The 25,465-nt window shown below is 27.6% G+C and overlaps 1 protein-coding gene across 1 annotated transcript; it reads right to left on the bottom strand.

The window, feature by feature from the left end:
- Positions 1–25,216, bottom strand: LOC113553095. The gene is made up of 14 exons (XM_026956242.1): positions 24,935–25,216; positions 24,170–24,354; positions 23,175–23,328; positions 21,480–21,868; positions 20,744–20,909; positions 19,875–20,065; positions 18,845–19,107; positions 17,974–18,208; positions 10,505–10,646; positions 5,005–5,396; positions 4,368–4,518; positions 3,842–4,017; positions 1,263–1,525; positions 1–623 (listed from the first exon to the last, which is right to left on the bottom strand). The coding sequence occupies exons 2-14, from the start codon at positions 24,242–24,244 to the stop codon at positions 395–397; spliced, it is 2,826 nt and encodes a 941-aa protein (XP_026812043.1). The 5' UTR covers positions 24,245–24,354; positions 24,935–25,216; the 3' UTR covers positions 1–394.
- Positions 25,217–25,465: the final 249 nt, after the last annotated feature.

The raw sequence follows: 25,465 nt of genomic DNA, 5'->3' as shown, positions 1-25,465 counted from the left end.
AACAAAATATAATAATTATTTCGAATGTCTTTTTTTTTGTTCGATCACTAATTTAAGTATTATAATATTTCGAGTATATTATCATTAATCGTGATATGTGCGTACCTAAATGTATACATATTTTCGACGGTTTCGTACATTCCGCCCACAGTCTGAAGTAAGTTCGACAAATATTATCAATGCGACGGAGTAATATTATATGTAATATAATATCGTTTGAAATATTTTAATGTGTCTGTATAATTATTATATTATATTCAATTATATTATTATTACGTGCCCAATGCGGATGCTGATGATGCGCTCGAATAGGAATAACAATATAATATATTATATTATGATGCATCAGCTGCAGCGGATGGTTTGTAGGTGGGTACAAAAATATTTTCATAAGCTACACAGATTCATGTTTAAAGTGTTCGGCGATCTCCTTTAGCGTTTTATTTTCAGTTTCTGGTAGACAAAAGTAGAAGTACACGAGCCCGACGGTCCCTACGCAGCCAAACAAAACGAACGTGTTGTAGAAGCCGATGAACTTCTCAAGGTCCATGTAGAACTTGGTCATGAAAAAGCTGAGGAAGAAATACACCGCGGAACAAATACTGCAACCCAGGTTTTTACTTCTGGAAACAAAATGCAAAATACACATTCGTTAAGTAGGTACATTATAAAAACTGTAAGGTTTGAATCTGGCTGAAAGGCGAAAGTTACAGTAATATATAATTCGGTGTTTTGTGGTTTTTAAAAACTTCTAAACACTAATAATTACTATTTAAATATTATATACTATAATATTAAACTTAAAAAAACTCGATGTCAGCCTTTTTTTTTGACATTGATAACCTATCTCTTTTACACTACAGTGACTAATGATCACAATATTATTGATTTATATAGTATGTGACATACTATATTACTAAGCGCGAACGGCACACAATAATGATAATTCATACGATAAGCATTAAAAAAATTGCCTATATTAAACTCCTTTAATGCGATCGGTATCGAACCATAACATTAACATAACATTTATAGGGAGGTAATATTGAATTTTTACCTAAAATATTAATAAACGTGAAATGAGGTACACCCTACGACCTAGTGATGGAAAATGTTGGTTTATCTAAAAATGTAGTAGTCATGTTTTAAACTGAAATGGAGCCCCTGCACGGTTAACATAAATTTTTTTTTCCAAATCAAGTAACACAGAGCACAATGTACATAGCGTACACGTGTAAAATATATTATTATTTTATACGTACTTCATCGGGAACACTTCGCTAATGAGGATCCATCCGATCGGCATAATTCCTAATGACGAGGATAACGTTGAGCCGAAAAATAGTGCCAATTTCGCCCAGGACGTGTACTCGGTGTCGGCATAAAACTGTCCAATAAAACCGATGAGTATGTACGAAATCGAACAGACGGTTATGGTTGATAGCACGAGACATCTCTTGCCCAGCCGGTGAACCAACAGGATTGTGAATATGTTACCGATGATGCTAAATGCGGGGTAGGCGGACTGCGCCAGACCGAAAATAATATATATACATATTAGTAGGTGAATAGAATAATTAAAATAACCTTTAAATAATAATAATAATATTAATATAATAGATACAGATCTAAAATTCATGTGGAATGTGGAATTTGTGATAAAAGTTACTGTTAATTACTGGTAACTGGATGAATTTATTTAAACAGTGGTTATAGTTATATTGTTTGATACTTATTAAATAAAAACTAAAAATATTATACATTGTGATCAGCAAATTGTCAATAATTAACAAGCCATCGTTACTCTAATTTTTTTATTTTTAGTAGGTGGCTAGAGTGCACTCAAGGTGCGTACCTTACCACCGAGATACTAGAAAATCTAGGTAGGCCCTCTGAAAATTTTAAGATCCGAGCACCCTACTAGATAGGTAGATTTTTCGATTATATTTAATAGTATACAATATTTTTAACAACTTTAATTAATAAGTAATAACTACCAATTATGGTGTCCTAAAAAAAAACAAAAAAATACGTAAAGGGGAAATAACGATTTTTGTCGATAATAATTTTGGTGAATAAATTTAAGTGATGGTAAACCTATATTATGCACGTATTCATCAAAAAATAGATATAGTATAAACACTATAAACACTTGTTGGCTGATAGATATTATAGTATATAATATAGTAATATAGTAATAGGTATTATAGTATACACAATATTTGGCGTTTGCTATTTTAATTTTTGATGTTTTATTTAGTACATAATATTTGTATTTTATTTTTTTATTTTTTTTTTTAATAAAAATGTAGATTCCGTTTATTAGTTCATCAGACCGAAAATTATTTAGTATACTTTCAGAAAAATTGTAATTTTATAGTTATGTTGTAGGCACTACAACGTAGTATAACAAATATAGGTAAATAACTTTGCTAATGTTATAGGAATGAATGGTATACACGGGAATCTTAATTGTTATTAAGTGAGCCCTTATTATTGTATCTAGTTTTCCAGTAGAGAAAATGAACACAATAGGTACCTTCGCGCCTGAGTGCACCACACCAAAACTTTTATGATCAAATCACCACTGCAGCTAACCACAAACACGAAACTAATAATTTTGATTTTTTAAGAATTTTTCGTACTCCAATTTCAATGCTTGATGATTTTACAAAACAAGATTATCGTTCGTGACATGCACATGTTTATGATATCGTTGACGAGATAAATTCAGAAAACTTTTCCACGTGATGATGATCCAAATGATAAGAATATGATTTTTTCGACCATTCGAACAATAAAGAATATTATATTTTAACTTTACAGGCGATACAATCACGGTTTTTGCTATTATTTTAAAAATGAAATAATTTTATCATATTATATCAATGTTGATAGTAATTAATACCGATATAGTTTCTATATCACAGAAATATTTAATACAATACGGAAAAACAGAATTTTTTTAAATGTTAAGTATGAACACGAAAATTTTAGGAAAACACAATACAGCATAGTATAGCAAGTTTATATTCGTCGGAATTATTTTTATGTCGTGATTGGAATATTAAAATTTATAGTGATATTAGCCAATTATTATAAAATTTAAAGGTGAAAATATTATTTAGGCCATAGGGCATTTCATTGGTTTTTATTTATATTTTAATTTTAAAGTAAGTTATAGGTACCCATAATTATTATGTAAGTAAACTATAACAATTTTAATATTTAATTTGCTTTATAATTAAAATACTAATAAAAGCCTAGGAGAATTTCCATATAATATACCTATTTTATATTTGTCTTCAATTAGATAGTGGAGAAACTCAACTTTAAATTTAATTTAACGGCACTAAATTTTCCCTGCAAAACATAAACGCTGTACATTTATAACATAGTGAATATACATACTGATATGCATTGTCTTTTTAACAGTAGTGACGTGAAGTGAATACACTCATCTATATTTATTTTTAGACTATTATTGCGGTCGCTATACAATTTCGTTGTAATGATAATCGTATTTTATCTTTTTCATTATTATTTATAATCATATTAATCATAATAATAATTGAAAAAAAATAAAAGATAAATAATTTTTAACCTATTTTATTTATATATTTAGTTTTATAATATTATTCATGGGTCACATAGGATAAATTTTATTATATTTAATATTATTTATTTATTACATTTTTTTAATTTATAAGCGTAAATCAAAGTAGTTTAAAGATAAAGGAATAAACCACTCGTATATAGTTATGTACATATACAAAATAAACTAATTAACTAATTAGTTATCACTTATACACTAATAAAATTAGTGCCATTTTTGTATTACCATTGCCCACGCAGGTTCTACTTGTGTGTTGAACGAAGCAAATATATTCATCAGATACGGCGCATACGGTACCCCAGATATGATGTTTGAGAAGAATATGTAGATTAACATGAGTTTGAGTGGGCTCCAAAGTCCCGGATGTGAAAAGCTACCCAGAGACTTCTGCTTTGCTTCTTCTGAAAACCCCGTTAAAAATACACAATAATTAATATTATATTACGAGTATATTCTAAAAACATGCATAAGTAAATAGACGATTTGTAGAGAACCAGGCATTTTGAAACATGTATTTAAACATCAGTGTCATATCTCAAAGGGTATCAAATGCCTAAATTCTATTTGTCCTAACTTAATCATAAATAATAAAAAAATATATGAGGATAAGAGTATTACGTGCATACTACATTCAAACGAAAAATATCCTATAAAAGCATTTGTATTGTATAACTATTTTTAATGGTGATCTTAATTTATTGTGACGTGAACGTCAAAGCGATCGATGAATTATATGGCTTTTCTTATTTACCCGATTTAGCCGATAGAGAAACGTATTGAACCATTTCCTGAAATTCTGTGGCGCATTTCTCTTCGCTCACGTATCCCCGAAGCTTCATTAAGACCTTTCTTGCCTTGTCAATTTTCCCTCTGGACAACAGCCACATCGGTGAGTCGGGAGTCTGCGGAGAATAAAATACACTGTTAGTGGTGTCGGTAGTTCGCTTAAATAAATGCAAATACATATTATACACGAGGAGCTTCGTGCAACGTAAGACACTCTTTGCATTTTTCATATTAATATAACAAGTGTCGAATTAATCATCTCGTATACATATTATGCGTATATTATGTAAGTTCCTCAAATTTCGTACTACGCATTAATATATTAAAAGCGAAATTTGTTTTGGTCTATCACATAAAAATGGAAACAATGGAACATTGACATAATACCAAACCATGTGCATATGTTACGGTAAAAGTATTATTACGTATAATATTATATATAGTGGAATATTATTAAAAAAGTGAAGTGAAGTTAGTGATGACTGATGAGATATCGTTGGACAAATTTCGTTTTATTTCATTGATAATTTAAAAAAAAATCAAAACCATATGCCCCTCTCCAGGGCAAACTGGTATTTTTGATATGAACTAGAGGAACTCACCATTGACAGTGTGACCATGTTAGCCAGGGGCACGGCGACTGTGATGATCAATGACCGTTTCCAGCTCTCGGTAATGGCGTACGTGGTGGAGACAAAAAAGAATCCGACGAAGTAGAAAACGTTCAGGGCGGACGTCAACGAGCCCCGGAGCTTAGGTTCGCAAACCTCACCGCTGTACGATATGCTCAGGCCGGTGGCAAAACCCGTGCTGAGGCCCATCAGCATAGAGCACGCGTACAAGGAGCTCACTGTGATCGGGAAAAGGACCACGACCAGCACCGACGACAGCTGGATGAGATTTGTGAGCGCCATGCACACCCTGTGGCCTAGCCGTGCCTGGACCAACGACAAGAACAGGCTCCCAATGGGTGGTGACAGGTATACCAGACTTCCTGCGGAAATAAATAATAATATATACAGTTTAATAAACAATGGTACATAAAATATCATTGCAACCGTCATAGTATGTATACTGCAATACGTTGTATATACGTTGTAGGTACCTGCAGGTGATTTATTTAAATGTAAAACAAATATTTTTTCAAAAACTATATTAAAGTTTTTAAAAGTAATTGTTCTATGTAATTTTAAGTCATCAAAACACAATACATTATTGGAAGAGAAATAATATTACATTATGTTATATTATAATATATTACTAAAGATCGGTGTATACAATATACAAGACGTCTAAAATTCTATCACAGATTAAACTTCTTCAGTATTAAAAACGTTGTTTTTAGTTTTATTTTGTTAAGTCTGCGACTTTGTGAAATAAAATAATATTAATGTAAGATAAATTAAACGGTTAAATGTTTTACAAAGTAAACAGAGTTAATTAACCAAGCATACTCATTCCATTTTTCCTTTATAACAATATTATTATTATAATTATAATTTTTTGAATTTTTAAGTATGCTTTATGTATATTTTCATTACCTACATATTATATTTTTTATATCATTTAAGGGGTAAGTTATAGAGATACAAACTATTTTGTTTTTAAATAATTGTTAAGTAGATGATTTTTTTTTTAATTATATCTATTTAAATCACAATTCGAACGATCGTCATAATAATTCTTAGTCTAATTACTATATCTATCAAACCTATTATTATAGATCTAGATAGATATTAATTTTCTAAAAAAAAAATGTTTAATAAGGGTGATGCAAACTGTTGGTTCTTTTTAAAAAATATATATATATCGCCAATGTTTATAGTATTTGTGAACATATTGTTTTGTTTTAAAAATCATAATTTGAATAATTAATACATTATAATATAATTTTTGGTGAATCTTCCTGTATATATTTGAAAAAAATCTATTCTACATAACTTAACTAAATTGAATACATGCCGAATCCCACTCATCGATATGATATTATCAATCGCATAAAGCAGTATTAATAGTTATCGAATATTTTATAAATATACACTTTAAAAAAAAAAAAATTGTTATCATATGGTTATCATTGATTCGTGCACTTGAATGTAAAAGGTTATAGCAGTTGATTGCTGTTGAATGTTCATAACTAATTTAAAATATGTCGGGTTGCACCGTAAATAAATTATGTATAATAAAGCGTCCACATTAAAACAAGTTCGGGGTGAAGTTCAAGTTATCATAACTATCATGTATAAATAATATAATGATTAAAAATCTGATAGCGCTCTAAAATATTAAAAAATGTTTTATAGTACCTATTAGAATGCCTAATTATTATTAAGTGTCATTTATATCCGTCTTATACTTTTATGTAATAATTATTTTTTGCACAAAAAGTAACATTTATAGAAAAAACAAAAATATTTTTTAAAACAATGATAATGATTTATGTATGTTCTAGCTGATGGGGAAAGAGGTGATTATATACAAGTTTATTATCGATTTAAATGTTATTATTATTATACTTTAAATTTGATTTCCCGTTTAAGATTCATCTCAACCTAAATGAAGCTATATATTATCATATCTAATTATAATTTGTTACGTATAAATTTCAATCATCAGTTTTGATTAAAAAAATCCTTATCTATAATTCAATAGAGACTTAAGACCGGAATCATTACTTTTTTTTATAATACTTTACGGCTGCAAATTATGTTTGAATAATACAACAACAATTAGCACGCCTCGTAGCGTGACTAAAACGTGCACCGTTATCGTCTTATCGATCATAAAATAATATTATATCATATTGGTTTAATTTCATTTACATTAAAATAATTTCTATTAATGTTCAAAATTGTTTTTCTTATGACCTTGCGTTATGCAATGGAATTCAGCGAGTGGCGGGCATGTATGTTATAAACTATAATATTTACCTAAAGGCTCCTGTCTTCAGATACACTAATTTAACCAAAACAAATTATTTAATTTTCGGCTAGTTTAGATGAAACAGATTAGAGATACCTAATTAAGTGGCCATTTAATATAATGATGCTACTGTTTTCAGCAAGTAAGAAATGATTAAGCACTATAACGTTATGGTTTATTCAGCTTTTAATGTTCATTAAGGTTTTCAGTTGGTTAGTTGGATAAGTTTTAGTGATATTGACAAATAATTATTATTATTAATTATCAATTTAAAAATTATTACATGATAAAATAAACGAATTATTTTTACTATAAATATCTTTAAGGTAAGATCCATGCTCCATCCAGCTCTTCTTAAATTACGCTTATCGTCAACCTGCATTAAATACTACATTGGAAGTGAAACTTTCGTTATGTACTCTTAAAAGGGTTAAATCATATCTTAATTCGTCCGTGAATGACGTTCATTTAGATTCTTTGACTACCTATATTAAACATTGAAACACAGCTATTGCTGAGTAATAACGAAATAAATGAAGACTTCGTCAGAACAAAAGCTAATCAAATATTCTTTAATATTTATTTATATAATCATTGAATAAATTACATTAGTATATTAACTACTTTATAAATAGTTTATTTCAATTTTCAATATTAATATATTAATATATTATTATTATAACTTAAAATATATATATATATGTGTATATATAATTTTCTTTAAGTAGTATTTGATAATATTCTTATATAACATTGTAATAGATGAATTCAATTGTTCCAAGTATAATATACTACATTAGGACTAGGTAAGGTAATAAGATATGAGGTGAAAAAAAATAATATGTATACCCAGTATCTAAATTATATATACGTCTCTGTACATCGATAATATTTATAAATATATATTTAAACTAACCATTTTTATGTTCAAACTAAATCTTGAAATGAATTAAATAGTGTTGCAACTTTTGAAAATACCAAAATTATGAAAAGACAAAGTTAAAATTAAAGATGTAAACACAAAAAAATCAATAATATTACAAGTAATAATGTAAATATAATAAACGTATCAAACCATTATGCAGAATTTATATAATTTCTCGTGTTTAATGAATTTGTAAACTAATTTAATGGTTTAATATGAAATTTAAAAAAGTGTGAACGCAGTAATACTAACTATCTTTTATTACTATACCGTCAAATAAACTACAGTTTATGACGTTAATGTACATTTTCAAGCCAACGACAAAAATTTATCTTTTTGATTTGTTATGTATTATGTATATTATTGAAAAATTGATTTTATTTCTGGTGGGCTAAAGAAAATGTTTGCCCAGTCTATAAATAAGTGAACATTTCACCTATAGAAATAATATCAATTATTCATTTATTTTCAAAAAGTATATTTTGTAACTAGAATTTAATAAATTGATTTATTTTAAAATGGTGGTTTCCGTTTTAAGATTTAAAATATTTTTATATTCGTACATTAATAATTTTCTGAAAAAGCTATAGGTATACTATAATTATATATTATTCAATTTTCATATACCTACCTAACTTATGATCCACACTAACATAACACCAGAACACCAATCTATGCAAATTATGCAATGTATAATACCTATATATTTTTAAGAATACGCGGATCAATGAGTTACATACTGGTATACCGTATACCATAATGAATATTGGTATTTTTAGTCACACAATTACAAAATTGCGAACGCCTGAGTACTGGTGGAGATGTTTTAGTATTTTAATTTACAGGATGATTCATTAAGCTTGCGCCGTTTTATCTTGTAAGAATGCTATATCTCGATTTTTCAAATTCTTATATTTACATTATACATTTAAATATCTAAAAATTTTTTACATCTGATAAGGATATGGCAATTCAATTTTATTTTCAAACAAATTTTTTTCATTTTTAATGCAGATTTTTTTTTTAATGTTAATGTGACTAAATTGAAATCCTAATATAATTATTTAGATTTATATACTAAGGACCTTAAATCTATGATAATAGTTTTAAAAAGATAATTGGAGCTATACGATTTTAGTAATTAATATATTACCTCATCTGTTTAAATTGTATAATAATATCAATATGTAACAAAACTCTGAGTACCTATATAGTAATTACTAGACTAAATATTACAATTATTTTCTATTTTATGTAAATCCATTATTAAGGTCTACGCCTATTGCATATATACATGTATTTTATTTTTTAATAATTAGAGAAACTAATCGTTCTAAATATATTTTATTTACATCAACATTTAAAAAAAAATCATATGCTCATCAATTTACTATAAAAATAAAAAATTGGTTTCAAAAAAGATGTAACGTCACAAAACTACATATATGAAACTATAGACTAAGTATATTCAACAATAAAAATTGAATGAATGCATTATGAACGGATAAAAGGAAAAGCATGAGTGGCTTAGTGAATCACTCTGTGGCCTGTATAAGAAGGCTGAAATTTAAGCAGGCTGATTTTTTTTCTTACTACTAATCCGTTTTTATTTTTTTTTACCTCTCCATCCCTCATCATTTAAAAAAGAATAACTCAGTGTTAATAAATATTATAAGTCAATTTATACATATTTTTTAACGCAAATACAATTTTTTGTTTTTAATGAAATGAAAAACTATAGGAGAACAATAAACACTTATTTATTCTATTCTCAAATAACACCCTTACTACGATATCGTATATTATTACGCATGTCATAAAAAATAATATATATAAATATTTTATCTATTTTTTTACAACCAATGATTGTTATATTTTGTTATTTTTCTTATTTTGCGATGAGGTAATATTGAATGCCTTTTGACCGTTTGATCTCTTTTCTATGGTTTGATGCTTCGCCACCATGATACACAAGTACACAATGACAGTAGAATGGTCAACGGTCACCGAACCGATTATTGATTATATTATTATATCGTGTGCGTTAAGTGTAGTATATTATCAAAAATATTATTATTATAAAATATATATTAATATTAATATATTATATTGTTTGCTGATTTTTGTAATAATATCGGTGATTATCAGCCCCGTCGTATAAGAAGTATGCCTATTATAAATTCAATGTACCTACTTATAGAATATAAATAATAATAAATCGATAGCACTTCCAAGCGATTTCTAAAACAACTCACCGATCCATGATATCTGCTCGTCCGTTATACCGGGAACGGTGTTGTCGCCTCTACGGTTTAATGCCCCAATGATTATCGTCGGCATCATCACGTCTATTCCTTGTTGGACGTTCAAGAAATATGTTGTCGTTAACACCAAACACTGTTAATAACATATTTAATTAAATCAACAATAAACGTCATATGAATCACAATGTGGATATATAATAGTGTGTGTTGGTGCTCCACATATTTCGTATAACAAATGTAGCCATGTAGGGCTTGGATTCCGTCGATTTTTTTCAATACTGTACTCTATTATTGAGCGAATTACAGATATATTTCATCCGAACACGATTTTGAAGTCTATACCACAAAATCATCTTTTATAAGTCTACCAAATCATGTGTACACTCAATAATTTGTAAGTAAATGGTTGGTATTTTCAATGTAATCAGTTTTAGTATATTTTATATCAACAACATCCGTGACTCAATAAATAGAGTAGATAAAACCATAGAACCAATCTGGTTTTCAAATAAATTTATATCGTTTATAGGAAAGTAAAATACAATAAGTATGTAATATAATGTACATATTATACAAATCACTCATGTCGTGAATTATTATCAACAATTTAAAATATATTTTAAATAAAACATTTTTGAGTTGATAAAAAATTGTGTTATCTATGTAGGTAGTTATTAGTAGTGATGATGTTTAATTACTTGTACTAATGTGGATTTTATCCCGTAACCAAAGTCCACTCCTTGTTTCATTTGTATTTTCGTTACTCTGACACTGAAAATAATAAAATTAACAATTAATTAAAAAATTATGCGTGGGATAATAAATTATACAATATACCTAAGTTAATATATAAACACAGTTGACTAAAAATATATAGTACATACATTATAGTGAATAAAAATATTTTTATATCTCTATAAACATAGGTATATAGTTTTCAAATAATTTTTTTCAAGGGATAAACAAAAATAATACATTCTGGAGTCTGGACATAATATAGGTATAGAATATTATTTTTTTTAAACTAAAATCAAGTTCTAAGTTCTCCTATAAATAGTAATGTAAACATTTTTATTTAAGTGTAACCTCTTATTTGTCATTATATTTATATATTTTTATTATTTATTGAGTTCCGTTTGAGTCTATTTATATATAATGTATATTTGACAGATTAACGCAAAAATAACCAAATCTTATGACATTATAATTAAAAACTAAACTATATCCTTACTATTTTAAGTGTTTTTATTATTTTTACAATGTTTAGTTTCACCAAACACAATTTTGAAAACAATTATACAGATATACTGTTTTGGACAACTATATAATATTAGGTACGTATAATATATCTGCACTGCAACACAATAATAATAATTTAACAATGAAATGTTATCTACACTTGTAAAAACGTGGTATGTTCGTTTTTCAATGCAACAAATTAAATAGTGTTAATTGAGCATCCAAAGTGCACGAAAATGTAAGATTATTGATAATTTTTTTTAAATGAGTTAATAATTTATAGAGATCAGTTTCATAAATTAATAGAAACAAACATTTTATTAAATAGTTATAACATAATTCATGAATTTAAGCATAAATGTCTTAAAACTACAAATAAAATGTTATCACGAGTATGGTAGGGACCATAAATTAATGAGTTTAGAATTTTTTTATAGTATCTAATTATATTTTATTGTTTTCTCAATAGTATAATACATTTATCTGATTTATTATAAATCTAATCTACAGATAACCCTACGTCTCTATACTTTAGTATCTTCAATAATATTTGTTTAACTTTTATTATTTTACAAGCAATACAAATATCAAGTCTATCTGATTCAAAAGTTTCTGACAAAACAACAAAATACCTAAACAAAATAAATTAAACATGTATTGCGGAAATTCATAGTATAGAAAACATTCTAACTTGGTTAATATAAAATAATTAATATGTATTATCATAATGTACAATATATATTATAATACTTATAAGGTTTTTATATTATTATACTAAAAGGCATGTTGATAAAAACAAAAAAATAATGAAAATACATTTCTTGTTTGGAAGGCTAAATATGATATTTTAAACTGTTTGTGGACATAACGCATACCTGTACCTGAACAACAATATTATTTATACACTTTTAACAATATTATTACATTTAATAATTATATTATTGTTGCAGTTTTGTTATTATCGTTATGGAACGCCTTACATAGTAAATGTACTCAATCGACAACTGTTCTAAAAGATATGCAAAATATATTATCGCATCAACACGCGTCGATCATGGTAAACGGCAATTTGGTTGTTTTGTTTTTTAGCTTTGCACGAACATAAAATCTCTCGTTTAAGACCCAACTTTATATTGAACTAACCATAAATAAATCAAATATGTAGTTATTACTTATGTATTCAATTTTACGTGAGTAAGGTTTGCTGGTGATTTAAATTATCAGTATTAATATATATATATATATATATTTAAAAAAAATTATAGTCGTCGACGAGGACAAGAATGTTTTTTGTTTTATAGATTTATTAACTTTAAACAAACAAACACTTTGCACTGGTGTACCGGTTAATATAGGTTTTTTTAGAGTGCACTATGATCAAAATCAAAACACGTTTTCGTGTTGGACAAAAAAATGTAATCAATGTCGAACAATGTGTAATGGTTGTACAGTGTATACAATAGTGTGAAAAATGAGTTAAGACTAAAATATTGAACAAAAATAGAATTTTTTTAATGGACTTAAATAACTTTCACAAGATTTCGTACTAGCAAATCATATTATACGTACATCATAATCAATTATTAGTCTTATTATATGAAAGGAATGCGTTAAGTATATTTGAATTAAATGATAAATTAAGTAAGTATTTGAATATATAAAGTTGTTTATTTTTAAATTATTAATAAGGTAGGCTGAGCTAGTTTTTGACAAAACATATTGTATATAATATTATATTATTTTATTTAATATTATTAACTATTATTAATAATTAACTTTATCTTTAAAACCTAAAAGTTATAAGTCAATAATAACGTACAGTAAAAAGGTGCGAACAGTAGAAGTATAATTATACGCGGTAAAAATAAAATATTTTAAAATTATTCTGAATATTTTGAAAATTTTATTGTGCACCTAATATAGGCAGTAAATAATAATATACGTATTGTGAACGATTATTTCAAGCCGAGTTTCATAGTATTATTGTACCTATAATATATACGTTTTATGTTTAATTGTCGTTTTCTGTAGTAATTTTATCACAAAATATTTACTTGTTTTTTTAAGAGCACAATGGATGTATTGCAATAATTATATTATTAACAACTTTTTTACGCAATAGGAATATACACTTCGACTGCTTGCAGGTATAATGGTATAATAGTAGTATTATAATGCACATTGTGTCAAATTAATATACATTAGACATTAGAGTCGACATACCAGAATTGATACTAGGTATATGCTATAAGGTGTAAATGAATTTTTTATTACTAACTTTGAGAATGATCACTAACATGTGAACGAAATCACTTATTTAGCGTTTTGCGAAACATACGCAAATCTCCCGCGAGATTTTTAAAAGATACTTACGAACTAAGACAGCTTTAATTACCATGATAAATCTTCAAACTGCTATTATAATGAAATAACGTTTCCTCTATGAGACTTTTCATCAACCCACAGACCTATAGGTTTTTGGAGATGACATAGATTCTCGTGATGTATTTACTAATACAACATGTTCATAGTAAATGTAATGCCAATTGTTATAAAATAATTTGCAAAATGGAAAATAGATTTTCGTTTCCATTTCTCTAATATGGATTTATACTCGATGTTTGTGCGGAAATATGTTACGTATACTTACTTGTTCTTTCCGAGTTAATTTTTGTTTCATAATATGGTCTAACCACATAAACTACTAAGTATTATCTCAAGAATCAAAATACTTCATATAGGTACAAAATGAAACGCATTACACGAAAATCTCAGTATGTGACTGGCAATTTGAATTTTCACAAAGACATTTTGAAATAAACGTGTAAAACTATGAAAATCGAATAAGTAATAGTCGAATACATGCAGCGAGTAAACTATATAGGTTTTTAAAACAATTTAGGTGCACAGTAAATATTTTTGTATGAGAGAAAAATTGTTAGTCATCTATAGAATTTAACTCTAGGAGAATAATATTACGCATATTTCATACTATACTTACGTGATACCCAAAAAACCACTATACACAAGAGACAATTTTGGATTTCGAACATCAAAAAGTTTTTTTGTTTTTACATTTTTATAACGATTCGGAAACGGATCTGTATATATATATACGCGCGCGCATGTGTGTGTAATTATAATGCAATTTCAAATAGAGGAACTTACTGAGCCGAAAACTGTTAGAAAATATCGACCGGTGAATTCCAGAGAAGTGAATATTGCAGCTCTTTAGGTTTTGTTCTCACGTGGTTGATTTGTAGTGCCGTTGTGCAGTGTTCAACAAATCAAAGTATATCATTTTATTATTTAATTAATACAACCAGGTAATTAATAACGTTTTATCATTAATAAGAATTATTAAGAGAATAAATTATTAAGAATTATATATAATATTTTACATATTTATTCAGCACGCGTACGCGATTAGTTATAATTTGTACGAAATGTCTACTGGATCATGTTTCCGATATCTTACCGGTCAACACGTTGGTCATCCAAATTATACTGTAACAGTTGCTGCAATTCACTGCTATAATAATTGTAATAATATAACATGTATTAAATAACTATTACTATCTAATATATATATATAATATTTGATACAATGTATGGCACGAAGTTCCATTGATAAAGTTTTATAATGCAAACAAAGGTTATCACAAATGTTCGTTTCCATCCAGATAAACAAGGTAAACCTACCTACACTGCAATTCTATAGTAGGGATATTATAAAAATCGTGGCTCGTATAATACTAATTATCTTGATACATTTTCGTAATTAAAAATTAGCAATTTTTCTGTGTTGATTTTTTGCTTGTAGTGCTACGGAATTGTGGATGGTTTAACCTTTGAGTTTTGTACCTATGCTTAAATTTTTCATTTACACAATTTTTTTTTAGGAAACTAAATTTTAAAGTGTTTGAAAAATTTTCTTGTTTTTATTATTATAATTATTTTGTTATCTTCTCAATACAAATTTTAAAAAACTATTTTTAAAACTTTTTTATGCTACATTATATAATAAAACAATCAATATTAACCATTTTGCATACTTTTTATGTTATACGTATACATATTTTTACATAGTTAAATATGACCATTAATTTGTTAATAGAAGTAGATATTGTTATTCACCATCTTTAAAGACCTTTATTTGTTTTCACTGATTGACTTGACCTAACAATTTTTATTTAAACCTTGCCTCTATTTTTATTTTTTATATTTAAGTTACCGCTATATCATGTATTATTTCAGTTTGTTTTTATGCTTCCCGTGTACATCCTATATTTTATAGTTTCTATTCACCATATGATTAATTTTTAATTTTTTTAATGATCAACGTGTAACAACTTTAATGATTATACTTATGATTTTACATACGTATATATATAATGAAATTCAGCTTAAAAATTTTAACTTCAGACATTTTTTTAATTTTTCTTGTAAAAGTTTCTATTTGTTTTTCATTATAAAAGTACCTATATCAACGAGTTCTAAATGAATAATCATACAAATCTATTTACGGTGTAAGTAATAGGTGTTAACTATTAAAGTAATTATACTAATATACTAACTATCAGCCCTTTCAGTAGCATTTTTTTAATATATATTTGTTTAAACATTTTAAAAGAAAACTACGATTAAAACATTTTTTACAAAATCTATAACCATTTACCAATTGGCTTACCTCATCTGCAGTCATTGCTCACCATTCGTCATTAATTTACAATGAATTGTAATATAAGCTAAAATATTTATTCTTTTTGTTTATACGATTTTCCAATAAAAATATTATTTTCAACTTTTCAAAAAAATAAAATCGATTGTAAAACTATTTTTAAAATGGTTTGTTTTCAAGTGTACCGCTTACTAGATATTCTTAATAGTCACAAACAAGTTGACATATTACCTAAAATGCAATTAAAATTAATAGGTATATTAATTTTATTAATATTATTGTTTATAACATATTTATTGTTCGGTTGATGTTAATGTGCATTTTTATGGTAAGATTAAAGATAATATGTAAAACAATATATGACTTTGAATGGATTTTGTTATCAGTCGATCAAGCCATAATGTGGTTGGAATTAATCATAATGCGCTACATCTAAGAAATTAGATTCAAATCTTAAACTTTAAACTATAATAAAATAACAATATTATTTAAATCGATTTGTTCAAACTAATCAAATTGTACTAGTATAGTGTTATTTTATCGTTATTGCACTTAATTAAAATGAAATCTTTTGTCATTACGACAATATGGTTACAACGCAATGATGTTTCGACTTTATCAATATTTTTACTCAGTCAGTGTCATTTATAGAGCAACCCTTATTCTTAAATATGCCGTCCTCTAAAAATAGCTTTGTATAGACGACTAAATTATTTCTAGTGCTTGACTCGAAATAAGAACTTAATACTAAATGCTTTGTATACCTATAATGACATAGACTTAGACTTAATATTATAATACGTTTATAGGTACACCTACCTACAATTTCTGAATTATTTATTTTTCTAGTGAAAGAATAATATAATTTATATGAATAATGTTGAATTGTTATGAGGAAGCATTACGTGAAAAAAATCTAATCAAATTCAGAATTAGGTATTGAGCATGGACTATATATTGGTACAATATTATGTCTTATAAATTTGATACCAGAACGTTTGCACTCCAATATTAGTAGGTAAATAGTACTGAACACTGAGTAGTGCTTAGATTAGCTCAATCGATAATATTGTTTTAAAAATAATAATGACGGCCAATAAATATGTGTTATTTTATTTCGCATTTAAAAAGCGGCGAATTGTTGATATCTTATCGATTTAACTTGATCTTAATAAGAATATTATTGCATAATATTTTGATATCTGCTCTCTGACTCCGAACGAAAAATGCCAAATAACGCCACTAGAAACTGTTTTTAAAATCCAATAATTTAAGAGAAACTAGGCTAGTTTAAAATAATAATTAATAGCATTCAAAATACATACCTATACTAAAGATAAAAACTAAATGCATACAAATAATATAAAACAATCTATTTTACATAAGACGTCATAATAACAATACATAATATATGCGTCTTAAATTACAAATTAGGTATATACTATAATACTAATACTAATATAAAATAATAATAATAATAACAACAAAAATAGTCACGTTTAAATGTTGACGCATAATATTACTGTAAGCTGGTTTGTACATCAATTTTCGTGTTTTTGGACTTAAAATGTTCCGAAATCTCATTTAGTGTCTTGTTCTCGGTCTCCGGGAGCTGAAAGTGCAAATACACCAGACCAATTAGACCTAACGCCCCGAACAAAACAAAAGTGTTGTAGAAACCCGTAATCATTTCGAGATCCAGATAGAATTTGGTCATCAGGAAACTCAAAATGAAGTATGTCGCTGAACTAAGACCGGCTCCGACGTTTTTACTTCTGAAACACGACAACACAATGGAAAAACTTATAAGAGTTACATCATATTTTTAGCTATAAACAAAATATGTACTACAGTGAGTTTCGATTACTTTAATTTCTATCAGTGATTTGTAGAATCAATAGTTTATATTCAAATCAAAACATAAAAAAATATAATAAATAATTTAAAAGTAATGAACTTTTATTAGAACCATTTTGTACCGCATAATTGAATTGCTTTAATGCACGAATCAGTCAGAGAATATTTTAAGTATAACAATATACAACATATGACTTTTGTAAAATATTAAATAGTAAACTAATATTATGGAAAATAAATTATATCATGATAGTGTGTGCACGCTTAACCATTGGTCATTGGTTTTTTCTTTGTCGAAAATTGTTTTCAACATTAAATACCTATAATGTAGGTATATGTAGTAATATAATATATAGACTTTATTCGGTTAATAGAAACAAAATGACCTACACCAACATCCATCGCATTAAACGTAACTCACTGTTATAGGACTTGTTTAGCATAATATAAATAATTATCAATTATAATGTCACGACGTTGCTGTTTGTGCATTTAAAGTGTCTAAATTAAAGTTATTATGTAGGTATATCATAAAGTGAACAACGTGTGCTTACCTCATTGGGAAAATTTCACACATGAGGATCCACACTATAGGCATGATTCCCATAGACGAAAAAAAAGTCGACATGAAAAACAACACAATTTTTATCCACGACGTGACCGGAGACGAAGGCAATACATTTCCGATGATACCGATGGACAGGTAACAAATTGAACAAGTGGCCATTGTGCACAAAGCCAGAAATCTCTTTCCCAATTTGTTTATGGAGCATATGGTCAGCACGTTACCCGCGACGCTAAACGCCGTATACATCGTCTATATACAGTAAATATACACACAAACTCATTAATATTATCAGATTTTATGGTATTTAGTATTAGCATTTTATTAATTGTACAGTCAATAACTTAGATGTTTAAAGTTTCTTTTTCGATTTACGAAATCTATTTTAACATATGTACCTATGTATGTTTTTGAACTAGGTACAGATATTTTAATTTCCTGACTCTATACCTAAATTACATAATGACGAAAAACCCAAAAATATATAATATATGATTCATAAATTTTCCTTGAAGTAAAAAATATCGAATATTTTATTCCGAAAATTGTATACTTAACTCTTCCTAGTCCCTATCACCCAATCCAACACCCCCCCCCCCCACCATCTGCAGTTTAACTCTAGAATTTAGAGTGCTTCATTTAATTCCCTCGAGTAATATGAAAAAAACATTTATACTTTCATAACATATAATATATTTCTAAACGTAAATTAAATAATATCATATGTAAAGATTGTGAAAGCTTGATTTATTATTATTCTTATTTTGTGGAACTAAAGACCTGTGTTTTATACTAGAATCGTAAGAAAATTTTTTTTCTTTTATTTTTAACCGACGCCTCATCTTTTGAGCCAACATTGTGGACTTTTTATATATTCAGGTTTTATTCCGCAGTTTTGAATCTATCTGTATTCTGTACATAGTATATCGGAAATATGATAATGTAATTCTTAAACACGCTGTATAAATTAATTGAAAATTATATTTTAATAATGAATAATATATTCAATATTGACTAACCGTAGCCCAAGCAGGATGAAAAGACACTTGGAATGTATCGAATACGGATATCAGATACGGTGTGTACGGTATACCGGACAACAAGTTGGTAAAAAAAATCATTATTATGAGCAGTTGCAAAGGTTTCATTGTTTCGGGTTCAATGAAGCAATACAGCGAATCTTTAATAAAAGACATTTTCTGTTTTTCTCCTGAAAAAAGTTGAGCATTTTAAAAGTAGATAAGTATATGTAAATACATAGTATAGTAATTTCTTACATACAACCAAACATGTATATATTGCATATAAATAGTTCAATGCATATGAGAAGTTAAAAGCTGAATTTTTGTGTTGTATATTTTATCAGTAAAATTTATTGTTATACGTTAGTCACACAATATTCCCAAACTAAACAACGACGAATAAATAATAATTAAAAATTAATGTTACTTTGTTACAATAAAAAGTCGAAATCAATCACGAAGATAAGAAAACATGGATTAAAACTTAAATATTATAACTCTTTTAAATATTTAATTAAGATAATGCATAATTTACAATAAAATGTCAAAATTATGTTTTAAACAAATAATATGTTACATAATATTATAAAACATAGAGTTTCAGTGAATATTTTTGCATTTAGATAATTATTAAGTAAATAATTTTTAATTATGTGCATTATTTAAATTAAATGAACATTTTCATTGCAATAAATATTATTATTATACATACTTTTTTTGTAACAAATTGCTGATAATTATATTATTTTATTATTAAAATACACATGAATTAGTAAAGTTCTCAAAAACGTTGTTTAGAAGAGCAAAAATTGACTGTATGTCGTTATTAGATTATTATATATTTATTATTTATATTAAATAATAACCATCTGTTGGTAAATTTTTCAGATTAATTTCGGACGCATAATGAACCATGTCCCGAAATTCTACAGCACACTTTTCCTCGCCTGCGTCACCTCGGAGTTTGTTAAACGTGTTTTTCGCCTCATCCGTTCTGCCACGGGACACCAACCACATTGGTGAATCTGGGGTCTGAAATTTTATTTTATTTTTTATTTTTAATTTCATATTTTTTTTTCTTTTAAACTAATTATTATTATTTATTATTGTTCGATTACAATATCATTGTTAAATGGAAGAGCAAAGCAAACGCGATTGTTACAAAATAATCAATGACATTTTTAGTATGCAAAAAAAAATGTTTTATTAATATTAAAAAATAAATCCGTCAATAACTACTAACTGTCCTACTGTATAGTATATGATGAGTATGCCTCGTCATCGAGTAGGTCATAATAATGGTCGTGTTAAATTTTAATTCATCAATAAATTATTGAAAAATGATTTTGAACAAATTATTAAGATGGCTTTATTTTTTGGTAACAATTACATAAATTACATAAAATATCACATATCGTTGTAATATCAATACAACATTCGCTCCACTGAGAAATTAATATCGAAAATCACTATTGTTTTGGTACGAATATTGATTTTCATATCTCTCCCCCCTCATATTTTTGCGAATCGATATTTTAAATCGATGTAAAAATCGATTTACTTTCAAATATCGTCCATCGCAAACGCGTCACACGCACTTACCTTAAACAAGACCACGGCATTGACGAGCGACAAGATCGCGGTGTAGAGGACGGACAGTCGCCAGTCGGCGGTGACCGCATACAGCATGGTGATGCACAGGTAACCGGCGTAGTAGAACAGGTTGAGGACGGCGGTGAGCGTGCCGCGGAGTTTGGGCTCGCACACTTCGCCGCAGTACGACAGCGAGAAGCTGGTCACGAAGCCCGCGTTGAAGCCCATCAGTGCCGAGCTGGCGTACAGTCCGGCCGGACCGTCGGACCACATCAACGTGGCCACGGACAGCAAATGCGTGACGTTGGCCACCGTCATGCACGCTCGGTGACCGAAACGGTCCTGTACGAAGGATACGACCACGCTGCCCACCGGCGGGAATAGGTAGATGAGACTACCTGCGCGCATTTTTAAGTCGGAATATTAAGCATGATATTATTATACGTATATAATGTGGTTAGATTGGATCGGGCGAGTTGAGGCTTATAGACTTCCCGCACCTACTGCTCTTATACTTTATTTATTTTTTCGACAAGTTATCCCCGTACATAATAAATAGTATTTCGTCCTATACATTTTTTTTTATATATATTACGATTATTTGATATAGCGTAAAGCAAATGGCGTGAGCTGCAATCTATCAAGTGCGATGTGAATAATATTTTTTGAATTACAACAAAACAACAATAACTATACAATCATCGTTATTTTTCGCTTAAATATCCGATTTCGTATAAACATTTTAACTAATTGAAATGGTTATAGAAAACAAATCGTTCATAATAATATTTATTTTTGAGCTTTTTTGTTACTGAAAAACAACTTACGATGAATTCTGTATTAAATTGTAAAATTTTAATTTCATACGTTTATGAAAAGAAATTGTGCCTATATATTTTCGGTATTTTTAAATTGTAAAGTATTACTTATGAGAAATCTTGTAATACATTTTTCAAATTTTTTTCATTGATCATAAAATATATACTTATGTCACAAAAAAAAGGATTCTGTAAAATAAAAAGAAATAAGTATGGCAAATAAACATTGTATAATCCGATTTGCTAAATATTTACGCAAAAACATGACACAACAACTAAGTCATTCTTCTTGATGATTCGACTTTCACCACGTACCTCAATGAGATTTATTAAAACATATCCTGTTATACCGCTGTGGTATTTACGCAAATATTGTATTTATGCGAAAAATATATTTACTATATTATGTTTAAATGTCTATAATACGTCATGTTATCATGTATGGTTCTATTTCATATTTTATATAATTATTATTATGTAGAATGATGACTAAAATGGCGTGAGTGTGAAGTACCCCCCCCCCCCGCCCGCCTATAAAAAAGAAAGAAATAGTTATATTTATTTATTATAAAAATGAAACACCCCCTCTAAAAAAAATCCAGGGCACATGCCAGATTGAAAGTATAATACAATATATTATTCAAATTAACCGATACAATAAAGTACAGCTAGCGATCCATCTATAATCAGCTATGCTAATTTTTTTTTTTTTAAAGTAAATTGTAATGATTTTTTTTTAATCAAGTGTCGCTTACAGTGAAATGTATCAACATATTAGTTTAAATATAAAATATAAATTATATAACACATATAGGTAACTTAGTATAATGTATACGCGATATTATTATCATTGTTATCGCGAGCAATATACTATTTTGACTCTCACCTATCCAAGAAATCTGTTCTTCCGACATGTCGGATAGAGGATTGTAGCCGGTGTTGTTGCGTTTGTCGGTCACGGCGCCAATGATTATCGTCGGTGTCATCATATCGATGCCAACTTTCATACTAAAAAGATAGGTCGTTGTCAATGCCACGATCTGGTACATAAAAAAATAACCAACAAGAGTGATCTTCGTATCATATTAATTGAATATCGTAAATCTTTGCTGAATTCAATAAATGCAATATAGGTAATGTAATGAGCTATAGCAATATTCTTCAAAACAATATTATTTTTTTAAGTATTTGTAATATGTATATCCCAAGTTTTTGGCATTTTAAAATTTACGATAATCCATAATAACATACTATTTCTGTTAATTTGTACATTTTGGATTAGATAACTATTTTTTATTCCCCGATAACTATATAATAATAAAGACGAGCTCAATAGTACGTTTGGCATACCATAAAAAAGTACATTTTAGAATAATTTACGAAAAAAATATGTTTTTATTATCAATATCAGGGGTCACCAATTAATATTTTTAAAGGGCCACATAAAAATTTTTCGCGAGCCATCAAGATCCTAAGTACATATTTACATTATTTAAAAACCAATAATATTTAACAAAAATAATAATTTACAATCATGACACATATAATTTTGTCGTAATATATGTTATTTATTCTTTGTCTGTGGGCCGAATAAAATGTATTGGCGGGCCGCCATTTGGTGACCCATGATCTATATACTTCATAGAAAATGTTCATTTTGAATTAACCAGTCACTTTTAATAGCGTATTTGATCGGGAAACAGTACGTTTTGATCTATTCTAATGACACCAATCGATTTCTGGCATATCTTTCCAAAAGAATCGATACATAATTCGATTTTTAAACTACCTATGGCAAAAGTACGTTTTGGATATCCACCCCTGAATTATCATCTAAACGTGACCACCATCGTTTATAAATTATAAGTTTATTGCACCTACCTGTGCTATAGTGGAATTGATTCCATAATTGAAATTGTTTCTATTTGATTTCATCGAAAATATTGGCCACTTCATGTTTCCTAATATTATCAACTATATGGTACAATATTTAATATTTATAGGTTCGTGACAATAGCAAAAATGTATGTGTACATTTATTTCAAAGTTTCTTTTCGGAGAATTATCTGGAATTAAAATGTATACATTTCAATATTAATAATATCATCAAAAATTATGTTTTACGTTTATCCTCCTCCCGCATCTGCTGTTGGCAGTGCTTGAAAAAAGGGTTTAAATTCCACAATATTTCCGTAAAAATTAGAAAATATGATGTATTTTACTTTAAAAATTAAAATTACCAATACTATACTATCAATACTATTACGTGTATAATTATTGTATGTATTATTGAAACATTAATATGGTTCAAATGTAGCTGTACATAAAACTGATTGCAGCTTGTAGTTAAAAATCATCGAAATATTTCGAATTATTATTTTATATTCATAATTAATTGTAATTATTCATATTTTAATGTTTATATCGATATTCTAGTTTAATTAAAAAATATTTTATTTAACTAATAAATGATTTATTCTATTAGCAATTTTTGTACATTTAAAATTGTATGAGGAAAAATTAATATAAATTGATTAGTTATCAACAGTTGAATTGCTGAGTAAAAACTTTGTTCACAACATTTTAGTAAAAATATTATAGTAAAGACAAGTATAAGTATGCATTTAATCAAAAATAAGTTCTAACCTGACTAAATATAAACTTTCGAGTAATTATTTAGTTTGAAAAATAATGATGCTGCCTGATTTTGAATAAACCTAATTAGTAATTATATAGCTGTTATAAGCGATGATTGAATGACCATTTTGAAAACAAACGAATCCGAAAACGAAAAGACACGTCATATATCTCCGAACTTTATAACACACGATACCTACAATATATTTATTATATTATTACAAAATATGAAACACCGAAACTCCGTTGTATTATAAATATGTGCATTCAAGTCGACATGACTGCACCTATCGATGCATATCATAATACTAACGAGTTTAAAAAAATGCAGTGACTGCGTACAACCTATAAGATACCTACCGAAGTTGAATGTATAGAAAGATGGTACCTACCTAAGGAATAATGGTGGGGACAATGTGAATGTATATATTTGGGTAGGTATATTGCTTTACCAACATAATTTTTAATGAACAGGATCGTACGAATTTATTTTAGTTATTATAAAGCTATGCTATAAATTATAATATTATTAAATTGTAA

This window comes from Rhopalosiphum maidis, chromosome 2 (genome assembly GCF_003676215.2).
Source record: "Rhopalosiphum maidis isolate BTI-1 chromosome 2, ASM367621v3, whole genome shotgun sequence".
NCBI lineage: Eukaryota > Metazoa > Arthropoda > Insecta > Hemiptera > Aphididae > Rhopalosiphum > Rhopalosiphum maidis.
Note: the sequence above shows the minus strand (reverse complement) of the source record. Positions and strands in the feature narration are given on the sequence as shown.